This window comes from Propithecus coquereli, unplaced genomic scaffold, assembly GCF_000956105.1.
Source record: "Propithecus coquereli isolate 6110/MARCELLA unplaced genomic scaffold, Pcoq_1.0 Scaffold97, whole genome shotgun sequence".
Taxonomy (NCBI): Eukaryota; Metazoa; Chordata; class Mammalia; order Primates; family Indriidae; genus Propithecus; species Propithecus coquereli.
This window is the reverse complement of record NW_012156062.1, coordinates 3,227,575-3,244,468: the sequence shown is the minus strand read 5'-3', so window position 1 is coordinate 3,244,468 and position 16,894 is coordinate 3,227,575. Positions and strand designations below refer to the sequence as shown.

At 34.1% G+C, this 16,894-nt stretch overlaps 1 protein-coding gene across 1 annotated transcript in view; it reads left to right on the top strand.

Annotated features, from left to right (window-relative positions):
- Positions 1-16,894, top strand: part of CDC73 (cell division cycle 73) — a 145,359-nt gene that overhangs the window by 88,050 nt on the left and 40,415 nt on the right. Inside the window, exon 7 of the mRNA XM_012665133.1 lies at positions 12,544-12,601. Coding sequence (XP_012520587.1) covers positions 12,544-12,601 — 58 coding nt within the window. The remainder of the gene's footprint in view (positions 1-12,543; positions 12,602-16,894) is intronic.

The following is a 16,894-nucleotide window of genomic DNA, read 5'->3' as shown; positions in this document are numbered from 1 at the left end:
TAGCCTTGATGGATACATAGATCATTATGAAGATAGTAAAATAACTGGAAATAAATGTTACATAGTTATTTAAATTTTTGCCTTCATGTACAAACTCTTGTGACATCTGTTATGATGGTGTCACCCAAATTTCAGTAAGTTTTGATACTTTTGGTCTTTCCGGTTGTACTTGGTTAGTATTACATTTTTATCCTTTTAATTTCTCATGAAGTTCCAATATTTTTAATCCCCTCTAAATAAGATGAGATCTCACAGAAAATACAGTCGCCGAATTTTAGCAAGCCAAATAAAATGAATATTTTTATATTTGTTTGTATCCTCCATTTATCTCCTTGATTATTTACAAATTAATGCTATCTATGTCTTTTTCATTAATTTTCTCATAGTTTACTTCTTTATCTATGTTTCCTTTCTGACTTTCCACAGAATTTATGCTTAAGTTGTCTGTTTTGTTAGTGTGTGTTGTGGGGGGGTTCAGGTAGTTAAGTCTCTGCTTTAGTGTACCTTCCTCAGTCAATTTATTGAATCAGAGTGAATGTTTTCTGTTAAAGCTTACAGTATTGGTATTTCTCTTTCTACCTATGTTACCAGTAACTGTTATTCTGTGATTCCCCAGACAACCAAATTAATACCAAATTTGAAAACATGTACCCTTTGATATAAGGAGCTGGGCAGCGGAATATGTCTTTATGCATGTAGAACAAAAGAAGAGCGAGTTTATGTGGCTGTATCATACCATCTTTGAAGGAACCCATGTTGGATTATGTCTTCACACTTGATCAGTTAATTGGACATTCAAGTTGTACTATAATGGCATTATTCTTAGTGAAGAGGTATTACTTACATTAGAAAAATGGAATTTCAGAGCAGAATTGGACCTCCGAGGTTATCTAAGAATCGATTTTCCTCATTTTACAGATGAAGTAACTAAGACCCTAAGAGGTTCTGGTTTTCTCAGTGTTACACACTCAATGTGACAGAGCCAAAGCTAGAACCTAGATCTTGAGACAATGAGTCTAGTTACATCAGTGTATTTATTCTTTTAGTTCATTGACCCCTAAGTTATACAGATGACCCTGTGGACCATCTACCTGACTCACGTCTTTCTGCCACTATAAAAATAATTCTGCCAGTTTTAAGTGAAAGAAGATAGTGCTTTTATTAAACCTCAGAGAGATATATAAAAGAATTGTTCACTTGTGCCAGAAGATATGAGATCATTATAGACTTTGATATTAAAGGAGATCGATGCACATTCTTTGAATTGTCACTAATTGCAGTTCTGTGATAAAACATTTCAATTACATTCACATGGATGTCATTTTTTAATCAGATAAATAAATGGAAAAAAAAAAGACATTTTCCTATATGTAAGAGTACTTCTTTTTTAAAGATTTTGTAGTCTGTCTAACTCTCTTTTTCTCTCTTTTGATTAAAATTTTATTTGCTATATTAGTCTGGGTTTTCTATAGAAGCAGAACCAATGGAATCTGTTTCTGTATCTGTTTATAATGTATGTAATAAATCTCTTTGTGTGTTGTATATGTGTGTAAAGAGATTTAGTATATTATTAGTATTTATTAGTATGTTAGTAGGTTATATATAGTGTATATAAAGTGATTTATCATAAGGAATTAGATCACACAGTTACAGAGCCTACGGACTCCAGGATCTGTTGTCAGTAAGCTGAGAATGTATTCTCTCTGACTCTGCCTTTTGTTTTATTCAGACCTTCAGTGAATGGGATGAGGTCTCCCCACATGAGAGAGGGCAATCTGCTTTACTCTGGCTACTGATTCAAATGTTAATCTTGTTCCAGAAACACCCCCACAGACACACCCAGAGTGTTTAACCAAATACCTGGGCACCCATGGCCCAGTCAAATTGACACATTAAAATTAACCATAGTAACTGTCTTCATTCATCTTATTGCCAGCTAGAAGAATGTACACCTGATTCAGTGACACACGTAAAAACTGGCTCAGCATCCCGGACATTTTAGAATGTGTTTAGTGAATCTGCGGAGATAAGATTTTCATGATCCTCCTAATTCTTCCAATTTATCAAAATTTACTCATAAATCTTTTTGTGCGATTTATTCACTTTTGAACCAGCTTAATTTTCAGTCAAGAAAGCATTCTAAAGAATTATGCATGGAAAACTGGTGTTAATTTAGGCTTTTAATTGATGAATATCTTGCTTTTTTGTACTGTTACTTGTTAGCACTGTGTATTCCAATTTTGTCTATGACTATAAAGAAAATGAATATTATATTCCCAGGTCAAAATTTTACTTACTGTGATTACATTTGGGTGTGAATGGAGTTGTTCTTTTTCTTTCATTGAGATTAAAATATTTATTTTAGCCTAGGGTTTTTGTTTTTCAGGTAACAGAAACTCACTTAAGTCTACTTAAATAAGAAAAAGAAATACATTATAGTGCTATAGGAATATTTTATAGGACCCAAGACTGAGAAGTGTAACTTAGCCTTTAAAACAACACAGAAGTTGGAAAACTATTAGGAGTCAAGGAAGCTTTTCTCTGTTTCCGTCTGGTGCCACATGGTTACTTGTCACTTTTTCTGCATCTGTACATAGTAAGTTCTATGACCCTTTGTGTACATAGTCATCCTCATAGCTAGCAAGCCCACATATAACTGCAGTTCAGTTTGCTCCGCATATCTCAGTATGGATTTCAAACTTCCGGGGAGAGAAAATCTGACTGGGTAAGCTTAGTTCATATATTTGTCTCTTGTGGGCACAGTCAAACACTTCTGAGAAAAGGGACCTCACACTCTGAGCAGATATCCCTCAAAGAGTCTACTACAATTTATAATTGAACTTTATTGTATTTATTCCTTGAAGCATATTTTGTGCTTATTCTTTTTCTGTTTTAAAAAAGTTTTGGTAAAGCATATATAAAATTTATGATTTTAACCATTTTAAGTTTATAATTCAGTGGCATTGACTACATTCACAATGTCGTGCAACCATCACTGCTATTCATCTTGAGAACTTTTATCATTCCAAGTTGAAACTGTGTACCCATTAACCAATAATTCCCCAATCCCGTCTACTTCTAGCTCCTGATAACCACCTTTCTACTTCCTGTCTGTGAATTTGACTATTCTAGGTACCTCATATTAGTGGAATGATAAAGTATTTGTTCTTTCATGTCTAGCTTATTTCATTTAGCATGTTTTCAGTGTTCATCCATGTTGTAGTATGCATTATAATTTTATTCCTTTTTAAGGCTAAATGACATTGCATTGTGTGTATCTAATTTTGTTTATCCATTCATCTGTCAATATTGACATTTGGGTTGTTTTCACTTTTTGGCTATTGTGACTAATATTACCATGAACTTGGGTATACAAATATCTGTTCAAGTCCTTGCTTTCAGTTTTTTGAATATCTACTCAAGCAGAATTGCTTGATCATACAGTAATTCTTTAATTTTTTGAGGTACTGTATGGCAGTACCATTTTTACATTCCTACCAGCCATGCACAAGAGTTTCAATTTCTCTATATTCTTATCTATACTTATTTTCTGGGTTTTTTTTTTTTTTTGGTGGTTGATGTTGTTTTATTTTATTCCTGTTTTTTGATAATAACCGTCCTAATGAGTTTGAAGTAGTGTCTTGCAGTTTTGATTTGCTTTTCCCTAGTGATTACTGAGGTGTCTAGCATATTTTCATGTGCTTATTGGCTGTCTGTATATCTTCTGTGGAGAAATGTCTCTTTAAGTCCTTTGCCCATTTTTAAATTGGCTGGTTTATTTTGTTATTGAGTTGTAGGAGTTCTTTATATAGTCTGGATATTAATTTCTTATCAGATATTTGATTTGCAAATATTCTTCCCATTTTGTGAATTGCTTTTTCACTGTGTTGATAGTGTCTTCTGCACAAAAGTTTTAAATTTTTTTTTTTTTGAGACAGAGTCTCACTGTGTTGCCCAGGCTAGAGTGCCGTGGCGTCATCCTAGCTCACAGCAACCTCAAACTCCTGGGCTCAAGCGATCCTCCTGCCTCAGCCTCCTGAGTAGCTGGGACTACAGGCATGCGCCACCATGCCCGGCTAATTTTTTCTATATATTTTTAGTTGTCCAATTAATTTCTTTCTATTTTTAGTAGAGACAGGGTCTCGCTCTTGCTCAGGCTGGTTTCGAACTCCTGAGCTCAAACAATCTGCCCGCCTCGGCCTCCCAGAGAGCTAGGATTACAGGCGTGAGCCACTGTGCCCGGCCAAAAGTTTTAAATTTTGATGAAGTCCTGTTGTTCTTTTGTTACCTGTACGTTTGGTTTCATATCCAAGAAATCAATGCCAAATCTGGTGTCACGAAGCTTTTCCTCTCTGTTTTCTTCTAAGAGTTTTATAGTTTTAGCTTTTAAATTTAGGCCTTTGATCCATTTGTTAGTTTTTGTGTATGGTATAATATAAACTAATGGTCCAGTTTTGTTCTTTTGTGTATAGATATCCAGTACCCCCAAAGTCTTTTCATTTGTTGAAAAGACTTGTTCTTTCCTCATAGATAAGGAAATGTCTTGGCACCCTTGTCAAAAATTAGTTGACCATATATGCAAGAGTTTATTCTGGGCTTTCTTTTCTATTCCATTGACCGATATGTTTGTCTTCATGCGAGCACCACACGATTTTGATTACTGTAGTTTTGTATTAAGTTATGAAATCTGGAAGTTTCAGTTCTCCAACTTTGATCTTTTTCAAGATTAGTTTGGCTATTTGGGGTCTCTTGAGATTCCATGTGAATTTTTGGGATGGATTTTTCTTTTTCTGTAAAAAACGTTGGTATTTTGATACGGATTGTGTTGAATCTATCTATAGGTTGTTTCAGGGAAATCTTAATTCTAGCCTATGAGCATAGATTTTTTTTTTTTCATTTATTTGTATCTTTAATTTCTTTCAGCAGTGTTTCATAGTTTTCAGTATATATTTTCAGTATATATTGCTTTCTTGGTTAAATTTTTTCTTAAGTATTTTATTCTTTCTAATGCTTTGTAAATGGAATTGTTTTCTTAATTTACTTTTTGGACAGTTCATTGTGTATGGAAAGAGCTGATTTTTTGTTTGTTGATTTTGTATTCTGCAACTTTGCAGCATTTGTTTATAACTTTTCTTTGTGGCATCTCTAGGGTTTTCTACATATAAATATCATCATCTGCAAACAGAGATAATTTTTCTTTTTTTTTCTAAGAGATGAGGTGTCACTCTGTTGCTCAGGCTAGAGTCCAGTGAGTGGCAAGATTATAGCTCCTTGCAGCCTTGAACTCCTGGGCTCGAGTGATCCTCCTACCTTAGCCTCCCTCCCAGGACTGCAGGCATGCGCCACTACACCTGGCTAACAGAGATAATTTTACTTTTTCCTTTCCAATTTGGATGCCTTTTCTTTCTTTTTCTTGCCTCATTTCTCTGGCTAGAATTTCCAATATTATGTTGGATAGAAGTGACAAAAGTAGGCATCCTTGTCTTGTTCCTAATCTTAGGAGAAATGCTTTAAGTCTTTCCCCGTTGAATATAATGTTAGCTGTGGGTTTTTCATATGTATCCTTTGTTATGTTGAGGACATTTCCTTCAATTCCTAGTTGGTTGATTTTTTTTTTTTTAAATGAAAGGCTATTGCATTTTGTCAAATGCTGTTTTCCCATACATCAATTGAAATGATCATGAGGGTTTTTTCCCTTTATTCTGTTAATGTGGTATATATATCACATTGATTGATTTTCATGTGTTAAACTGTCCTAACATTCCAGGAATAAATTCGACTTGGTCATGGTATATAATCCTTTTAATGTGCTGCTGAATTCAGTTTGCTAGTTCTTTGCCTATTCTCATACAAAGAGTGTTTCTTTATGGAAAGAAGATGGCTTAACAGTTAGTAGTCCCACTTTGTTTTTGGCACTGAGCTGAAAGCACAAAGACAAATACTCATGTACATTACAAATAACTAAATATGTATGTAATTATATTTATAATTTTAACTTTCATTTATTTATTTTGTTTATTTATTTTTACCAGTCTCCTCCATTAAATTATAAGCCCCATGAGAACAGGGACCTCATTGCTCTTGTTTGTACTTCTGTATTCCCATTTTATTATTTGCCACATAATATGCTTTCAATAAATGTATGTGGAATGAATGAGTGCTGTTTAATTCTCTTGATAATCCTGGATGATAATTATTTTCGCTATCTTCTTTTAACAGATAAAAACAATTTACTCAGTGTAATAGTGGTAAATCAGTGATTCTAAGGCAAATGGATTTGTTTTAGTTAGTGTATATTGATTAAGCACCTACCATGCACCTGGCTCTATGTCAGGCTTTGGAGGAATAATAATCCCTGGCCTAAAGTAGTTACGGTCTGGTTAGGGAAAGCAGACAAGAATTATATAGCACAATGAGGTGTTATGATCTGAATGTCCCACAGAATTCATATGTTGAAACTTAATCCCCATTGTGGTGGCATTAAAAGGTGGGAAGTGATTAAGTCATGAAGACAGAGCCCTCATGAATGAATTAGTGTCTTATAAAAGGGTTGGAGGGAACTTGCTTAGGCCCTTTGTTGCCCTTCTACCTTCTGCCATGTGAGGACATAGTGTTCATCCCCTCCAGAGGATGCAACGACAGGGACCATCTTGGAATCAGACAGAGCTACTCTCACCAGACGCCAAACCTGCTGGTGCCTTGATCTTGGACTTCCCAATCTTCAGAATTATGAGAAATATATTTCTATTATTTATAAATTTCCCAGTCTGTAGTATTTTGTTGCAGTAGCACAAATGGACAAAGATACGAGTGATTTGATAGAGGTACATACAAAATACTGAAAGGTCACAAGGGAGGAACATTTGAATTATGGGAAGAGAGAATGAGGAAGGAGAGAAAGTAAAGTTTGCTTAGGAAATTCTTCAAACTTAGAAGCATAGGCTTTGGAATAAAAAGGGTTCAGATTTGTTCTGCTACTTATTAGCCATGTGACCTGGGGCAAGTCACTTGGCTTTTTCAGCTTAATTTTTCTTATCTATAAAATAGATATATTATCTACCTTAATCAGTTTGTTTTGAGGTTGGGTGATAGAGAGGACATGACCCAGCCATTTAAGTTGTTGCATCTTTGGAGAAAGTTGCTGAGCGTAGACAAGGAAAGAGAAGATTATTTATTTATTTTCAGATTCCAGAGCCCCTTATGTTAAAGGGAAAGAAGTGCTATGCTTTCTAAATATGTGAACCATTTTCTGTGTTAGCAAAACATTGTGTTCATATGCCTCCGGGTTATAACAAGTCTGAAAAAAAGATTGTGCTTACTATTTGTGTTGAAGTGTTTTGCTTCTGAAGTCTTTTGTGTTTTTTAGCCTCATTGTACTATGTCCCCAGAGTTGCCACATCAGGTTTCCTTACTACAACAGGTTTTCCAAAACACTCTTTAAAAAAAAAAAGACCTATTCAGTGTATTATAGTTAGAAATTCACATGCTTATTTAAACATTCTCATATTTGGGAATTCTAATTATCAAATTCACATTTCATAGGAATAAGTTACTTTTTCAATAAAGGCAAAGGCATACAAGGGTATAGTTCATATTTATGTAATTTTTAAAACATGTGACTTTTGCTCATTAATACAACAGTCAGAAAAGTGGATTATAAACTCTAAGAGTCTGCATGTATATTCTGTGTATTTTCTCCATTAAGAGTTTTCAGTATTTCACTGTTTCATGTAAACAGAACTTTTCAAAATTAACTAAATATAGTATATTCTTTTTCATACTGACACTTACTACAAATACTTTTTTTCTTATAGTATTAGATATTTTTTCCTATTTGTTTAAGCAACAGATACTAGTATTTTGTCTCCCAGTACCAAAAGATTTTAGATTATCTCGTTTGCTAAGGTAAGGCAAGCAAGGATTGCTTGTAAGCAGCATACTTTGTTTTGTCTTGTTATGCTTTGCAAATACAATTCTGTCACTATTTTCCCCTTCCATTTTAATTCAGTTATTTCTTTTCCAGAATGCCTCAAGTCTTGGTGAATTGTAATGCTCCTGACTTTTCAAGAGAAAGCAAGTTTTCCTCTCGAGTTAGCACAAGTTGTCAGCTCTTTTGGTGGTTTTGTGCTGATACCTTTCTTTTCCTGGCTGGGTAGTATTTTTTCCCCCAATCCAAATATCTTTAACATATAACTGTCAGTCTGTTCTATGTTACTGCCAAGTTATTATTCCTATTTCTTAATACATGCGGATGTACTGTTGTGTAGCCTTTGAAAAACTATTTCACTTTTGTCTCTTCATCTTTAGAGTGGAGCGGGATGGGATTGTGTTATGTGTTTCTGAGGTCCCTTATGCAGTGACTTCTACAACTTCATTTCAAAATAATGGAAATCAGAGTAGAATGTGCTTTTAACTCTTGGGTAGTGTTAGCTAGGGCGTCCTAGAAATAGCTGTAAACTAATGACATGATAAGCAAGGATCTTCCCAATTTTCTTTCAAGAAGCTCATTGTCTGCTGTTGTGTCATAGCTGTATAACTCTCTCTGTGTGTGTATGTGTGTACTAACTCAAAAATTAAGCAACGTGATAGTACTGCAGGGACTTTGACAACTCAGATTTTCAGTAAATCTAAGAAGATAATTAGATAAAATGCTTTCTGTGACAACTGACAGAAATTTGTCTCAACCTGTTGAGAGCAGAAAGGTGTATGTGGGGTGTGTACAGTGGTGAGATGGGGAGTTTTAATGGCTCATATAATCAAGAATGGTTTGGGATAAAGTAGGCCTTGCAGGCCACTAGAACTACACAGTGGGTAATAGGTTATTAAATATGAAATGTCTGATTTTGAATCAAAAATGTGGTATATTATATTTCAAACAAGAAGCAGTACAGTTAATCAAAGTATGTACCTAAACTACCAACACAGTTTTGCCATCTTAACAGTAGCTTTTTTATGCCAGCAGCGAAGAAGCCTGGGCGAGTGGCAATGAAATTGCAAAAGGCGCTTTCCACAGCTTGTTGAGAATTGAATATTTTTCCTTGCAGCGAGTGGTCCAAAGCCTGGAAGAAGTGGTAGTCAGTTGGTGCAAGGTCTGGTAAATACAGTGTGTGGCCATTTCCAAGTCCAGCTGCTCTAGTTTGAGCAACGTTATTTGTGTGACATGTGGTTGAGCTTATTTTGCAAGAGGGTTGGCCTGTCCCTGCCGACTTATCTCGGCTGCTTAATCACGAGCGACCTCATCATTACATCCAGTTGGTGAATTTGCTGTAATCAGTTGACCAGGTGTCATGAAGCTGTAGGAGATAATACCAGCTCTGGACCACTAAACCGACACCATTAGCTTTTTGTGCTGAATATTTGGTTTTGGACTGTGTTTCGGCACTTCATCTTCATCCAACCGTTGTGCTGAACACTTGCAATTATCAAAAAGAACCCATTTTTCATCACATGTAATGATATGGTATAGAATGTTTCGCCTTTATGTTATGACAGCAAAGAAAGCCAAGCTTTGAGATGATTTCTCTTCTAACGCTTGTTTAATTCGTGTGGAACCATCTATCCAGCTTCTTTAGCTTGCCGACAGCTTGTTTCAAATGGTCCAATGTTGTCGGCATAGTAATGTCAGACCTTGATGCTAATGCTTGCGTAGGTTGAGATGGATTCACTTCCACTACAGCTTTCAGCTCATCATTGTCCTCCTTGTTCTCAGGTCACCTACATGGCTCATTTTTAAGATTAAAATCACCAGAATGGAACTTCTCAAGCCATCAACGTACTGTACACTCATTAGCTACATCCTTCCCAAACACTTCATTGATATCTCGAATTGTCTGCACTGCATTGGTTCCAGAAGGGAACTCATATTCAAAAATAGTATGAATTTTTGACTTATCCATGGGCTCACAAAAATTACTCTAAAAAAATTTGAAAGATAATCACAAGCCAAAATGCATTTGAAAGAAGGAGGATGTACCTTCACAATAAAAAACCCCAAGAAGTGTCAAAGTGAAATGTCAGAGATATCAGCTGTCAAACTTAGTACTTAAGGAAATCGGACATTCCATACTTAATAACCTAATATAAGGGATGTTGTATTCCACCTCTTTTCTTGCATTTTAGCTTCATTCTCTCCTTCTGCCAGTAAGTTTTTCTCTATGAGTGAAGGGACGTGATCATCAGTAATTCTAGGCCTATCTCCTTGTAGCCTTGTGGTGTATGAGCCTTACCATCTAGCTCTAGTTTATAAAAAAGTAATCTGAGGGAAGAAGGACACTTGATTGGCCTAGTCTATAACATATGCCTTCCCCAGTGACCAGGCAATAGGATTTATTGCCAGAAAGGAGTGGTTGGGTCTTCAAGCAAAGACTGCTTACTGCACAAACAGAAAATACCCAATATTGGTATTTAAAGGGATCAGGTTTTGAACTTATTCAAAAGTACACAAAAATTCTTAAGGGTTATAATTTGTAATGGAAAAGGTTTTTTTTTGCATTACTTATGATGTATGATTGTGCCTTTTGCCTGACCCATGTTATAAAAGCCATACTCTTTGGTCATATATTAATATTATAGGTATATTTCAGTAGTCAGGTGGATCACTTTTGGTTTGTGTAGTTCTTTTATATGCACGTAATGCTGTATTCTGGTGATTTTGAACTTAGTCCACTCTATTCCAAAATAAGAAGGTCTTTGATTTGGTTCTATCCAGATTTACAGTCAAATATGGACAGAAGATGTCTGCATATGTGTTTGTTCATTGTTCTTCTTGTCTCATTTCCTTTATTTTTCCTCTCTTTATATTTGCAATTAGACCATACTCCCAGGAGACAGTATTTATTATACATATTAGAATAGATAAGTAATATGATTAAAGTTCACTATATTAATTTTATCATAATGTCTGGTTGATTTCTCTTTATACAGGAACTTGGGATAAAAAGCTAACATTTCTTTAATTGGATTCCTATTTAATGATTATTCCTTGGTTTTTGATTTTTAAAAATCTAGATGCGCTTCAGTTCAACCAACATGTGTTGAGTGCCTGTTACGCTCTGGGCACTGGGGTTATGTGTCCCCAACATGAATTTAGAAACAAATATAATCAGAAAATTTCCTCACATTATAGTGATATTAAATATTTGATATGCTCTCCACCTTAATTATGATTCACCTTTTCTTATGTTTAAATTTTTTTGCTTTGGAGAAACATGTCCACATTTTAAGTAAGATCGATGAATTTTTACAAATAATACATCCATGAAACCAGCACACAAAATGACTGAATATTAAATATAGCAGTATATAACTAAATGCATAATAATGAGAATACTGGAAAAAAATATTTTACTGTCCTCAGGTGCTTTTTATTTATTTATTTTTAACTTCAGGGAGTTTTTGCTAGTTGCCACGGTGGCTATTTATTGTTTCTTCTAATAAAGAATGGTTTCTGTGACATTCTAACTGAATGCTAGGAATACCTAAGCACTGTATTTGCTTCTAAATTGAAGTGAAAATATTTTTTTCTGTTGGTACTAATTTTAATAGTCATTTATTTAAAAAATATACTGTGGGGAAATGATTTTACTATGTAAAATCTCAAATTTTTGACAGGAATATAGTATAATGACAATAAATATTATTTAGCAATATTTCCTTGGAAATGTTTCCTGTGATGCTGATATTGACTTTTATAATATGGACTCATGTAACTCCCTGATATTCATCAAATTTCCTTCTGTTTAGTACAACTAGAATAAACTCTTTATGAATTCATAGTTGTTACAAACTTTTCATTTGCAGCTTTCTTTAAAGAAAAATGTGTTACTAAAAATTAGTGTGAATGATAGAAACTATTGCACTAACGACAGACTTTTTGCGTTTCTTAAGCATTTCAAAGGCATCTGTTCCTGAGTATATAATTGATATACTTCAACACTTAGCATATTTCCTTGTACATATTACATGCTCAGTAATTAGTTGAGATTTGTTATTTGGTTTTTAAGATACTCTCATCTGCTCTTAATTCAAATGTAACAAATCTCGTATTTATAAACGTGATTTTTTTTATTATTTTAGAAGCATTTATTTGAAATGCTTGTGTTTTTTTTATGAACTCCAAAGTAACATTTATATTTTTCTAACATGAGGTTATGTATCATTTATTCGTTTTGAGATGGTTTAAGGGAAAAAGGTTGACTTCATTTTAAAACAGGTAATGATATTTCTGAGAATATTAAAATTGTCAGCAATTAAGCAAATCATTAAAAAATTATGTTCTTACAGTAACTACTGTATGTTAACTATTTAAATTTATTTTCTACTAAATATCTCTATTACTGTCTCATGACTAATAGCATAAAAGATAAGGAGAGTTTTGTTTTTTTTTTTTAACAACTCTTAGGGTCATAGCACATTCAGTGAAGTAACTGAGTGAGAGAAGCAGAAAGAGAGTGAGAGATAAGAGATTTCTTTACAGTAATTAAAGTGTTGAACTATTATGTAAAGGAACTTTGATGTCACATATCAATTTTAATTCTTTTAAAGGAGGGTGCATCTGCCCGTAAGACTCAGACTCCTGCAGCCCAGCCAGTACCAAGACCAGGTAAAAATATAAAACTTTGATTTTTGTTCTTTTCGAATGATGGTAACAGTGCCCCCTTTTTTTGGTATGTATAATACTTTGAAGAAATTGAAATTTTACTTAAAATACATTGAAAAGTTATTTTTCTTCAGACTGTCAGTATTGCTTAAGCAGATCTCAAAACTGTGATAATGTATGTAAAATGCTTGTTAAACTTCAATCAACACCATTAATAAACCTTTATATTCTTAGAAAAACATAAAGAAGTTAAAATGAAAACCACGTTGAACTATTTATTTTCCTGTAGTGCATTAAATAGCTCAACTGGATTTTGTAGTATTCTTTACTATAATATTTTCCCTAATTTGATTCAAAGATCCTTGATAAAATAGATTATAAAAAACTATGCTTTTGAATAATGAAGTTATAGCATAAGAACATTTACTTGACTAAGTATAGTTGAAGAGTTAAAATTTTTAAGAAAATGTTTTTATTTTGGTTAAGACTTTATACAGATGTTTTAATAGGCTGTTTATGTGTTTTCATCCTCTCACCAATTCTCTTTCCTAGTTCGATGAAAGTACATGCAGATGTGAATTTTTTTCCAACAAAAGCACAGAATTATAATTTTAATGGACTGATACGCTCCTTTGATGCTTGCAATTTCAGATATCTGTGTTATTGAGCACATACAATTCTGTACCATTTTTTAAAAATGTGTTAAACAATGGTAGTATTAAAGTTATTATGGAAAGAGTTTCCTCCCTCTTCCTAGTACCTAAAAAGATTTATCTTTATATATGCATGTAGATACCAACACTGTATTTATATGAGGTCTTTCGAGTTTGATTTTGGTTTTTGGTGTTTGTTTTATTTTTACACTTAGCATAATTTCAGTGTGATGCCGCCCCACCTTTTTTTTTTTTTTAACCCCATCAGTGCTGTTGAAAGTGAGTATGAAGAAAATAAAGATTGGGATTTTTTTTTTTTTTTTTTTTTTGAGGAAAAGGAAAGAGGAGTTTATTTGCCGGCAAATGAGGAGGTTGGAAGACTCCTGTCTCAAAGTACCAATGTCCTTGGATATCTTTTTATTCACAATATGTTTGCACATAGGCAAATTCTAAAATTATGTAGTTTATAAATATTATTTCTGGAAGCACTTCAAAAGTATGGTATTAAGGTTATGTGGGGCATATGTTGGAATGATTTTGCAGTCAATTTCACTATGTCCTGAACCGACGCATCCATACTGCCCTTATGGCTAGTATTTCCTTTTTGTTTTGGATAGTGGGTTTGTTGAGATCTTTGTCATTTCTATGTTTGAGTAGGAGTGGAAAAGAGGAGCGCAGATTGTATGTAATTGAGGTAGAGATGACTATACCAAAAGCCATCATTAGATTGTAAGGAGGAACAGTTCAATTCAACAAATACTGTTTGAATGCCTTCCCAGTACTAGGTTCTTTGCCACAAACTAGGAGAAGCTAAAGGAGCCTTTTACAGGAAGGAAGAAAAAAGTGAAGGAAATAGATATGGACAGATGTGCTTGGGCCCAAAGAATACTACTTATGCAATGTAGAAATGTTGTGGAGGCAGTCGAATCACAGATACAGAATTGTTTATTTTCTTTGAAAGGGAGGGATGGGAGGTTATGGATTATCAATCTAAAGAAGATCTCATGAGAAATCAGAAATGGTATAAAAAGGGAAAAATCACCACCTGAGGATCCTAACCCAGTTTTGTGTTCTGTGATGTAAAATTGTCTCCATTTCACATTTTCTCAAAATCAGCATACTAAGGAAAAGGGGTTGGGGGAGGCACTGATACTTACACAAATGATTTTGTTCTGGTGTGCTTGTGATAAAATGAAGTTAAAGGGGCTAGGTTTTACTAGCCAGTTATGTGATGTAGTGGAAGATCATATGTAAAGGGGTTCTGAGTCTTTTTCAACTCTTAATATTCTATCATACTTTTTCAGTTACTCTGCCAAGGTACACTGAAGATTAAACTGATGGAAATTAATCTGAACTAACGCCTCTTTGTATCTCAGATATTCTGATATTCATCCATGAAAATTCTCCTCTTTCTTTTTCCACTTAACTACTTGACATTCGTAGTTCCACAATTCTACTCTCCATTCTAAAAGAAATTAAGTTTTTAGCTCTTATTTGGCAGTAAGACCTTATTTGAATAGATGGTAATAGTTTGAAGTCTTTATTTGTCCTGATTAGTGTATTATTATTTTGTTGCAGAGATGTTAAATGTATCTGCTTATGGGGTGCAGCCCAGTTTTAAGGGGATATTGTTTAATATCTAGCATGTTCACCTGTATTATCTTTTTAAAATCTGAAAAAATAGGAGTGTCCAAAATATATCTAGCAGTATAAGATGAAGGATTATAGAATTATAACTGTTGTTTGTTGGTTAGAGTTTAGACCATTTAGAAATGGGGAACTGAACCTCCTATTCTCTCCTTGAGATAAATCAAGGGTGGAATTCCATTTTTGACCATTTAAAATTTTTTATTTCCCTTTTCATCAAATATTTTTTATTTAGTGCTCTTGTGCCAGACAAGTCCCTGGGTAAATGTAATGTTTTAAGTTGTTTACAGCTAAACACTTTAAACTTTGAAACCTCTAAAAATTCCCGGCCTCTAAAAGTTCATTTAGGGACTATAACTAACACGAGACATATATTTTCCAATGGATTTAGAAATACAAGCATTTGATAAGCCAAAGTCCTGGACTTCATTGTCATTTCCTTTTTATAGCCAGATTAAATCTCTTACACATATCCCGATCTTTCTTCTCCCCTCTTTCTAATGCATACACAGTGCATACTTTACTTCTTCAGCTTTAATTCTTCTAACTCATAGATCTTCTGAGATAATTGGCCTATAGCTCTAGTTTATGTGCTTAATACCACTCATGTGAGATTAAAAGAGTTAGCCCCTGTATATTTTACACAGATTTCTAGTGCTAGGCAATCATCCAATTTGTAACCTAGGTACTGGTTGAAGTACTTCTACTCTCATTTCATAGTTTTAAACATATGTGCTGATGATTTCCAAATTTTTATCTCCAATATAAACGCCACTTCTTATCTCTAGAATCTTACATTAACTGTCTGTGTAACATTCGGACATGCCATCAGCATACTAAAATAAAAAACATTTTTGTCTTGATATTTTCCCTGAGATCTCTTACTCTACACTCTTCTGCTGCTTCATAAATAAGTGGCACTACCATCAGCTCTGTTTCTTATGTAAAAAACTTAGGACTTATTTCTCACTCATCGCGTTTCCTTCTTTCCTTATCTATGTATGTACGTGGGTTCTGTCAGATTTCCCTTTTCTGTAGCCCAGATTCGTCTATTTCTCTTTAACTCCACTACCATGACTCAAGTTGAAACTATCATTATTTTTGTAGACCAGTACATCTTAAAGTGTGGTTTGCAGACCAGTGTCAGTCTGTGGCCTTTTTATTTCTGGTCCCTAACAAGATACATATAGAAATGGAAGGTAAAATACTGTCATAGCATCTAAGCACATGATCCTTTTTCTAGAAATTCATTGTTACTGCTGTGGATTGGAATTTAAAATGAAAACAAAAACTCATTCTTAACCACACATAATTTGAGTAGCACTATTGTAATAGTCCTAACTGTGCTTCCTGCTTTCACACTTACACTCCTTTTGATCCCTTGTCTAAATTCATTGTTTTTCCCTTACAGAAGGTGTGGCATGAAAATCAAATCATGTCACTTTCTGGCTTAAAAGTTACAGGACTTTTGGATGGCACTTAAATACAAACTTAACATTGCATAAAGGCCCTACTTGAATTGATCTCTGCATATATTTTTAACCTCATCTCCTACCACTCTTCCTTTCTTCCCTATGGTCTACACATTTGCCTTGTTTCAATTCCACAAAGCATGGTAGTTTCTTCCTGCCTTTGGCATTTGCCACATTCCTACCTCTTATCTGGACTGTTCGCCCACTTGTTCTTTGCAAGTTGGCTTCTTTTCATCCTTCAAATTTCATCTTAAATGTCACTTTTTTTGAGAGGCTTTTTCTAAGCATGCTATGTAAAGGACACTTTTCTGCCAGTATATACTCATTTTGTTTCTTAATATGTGCTCAGATTTATTTGTGTGTTTGTATTTTTGTTTATGGTGTGGCTCCCCTCCTCTGCTGAAAGCTCTTTCAGGGCAGGGATTAATTCTGTTTTATTTGCCATTTAATAATAACTTAGCAGAGTGCCTTGTACATATAAGCTCTGAATAAATATTTCTTTATAATTACATTTGAAATCAAAC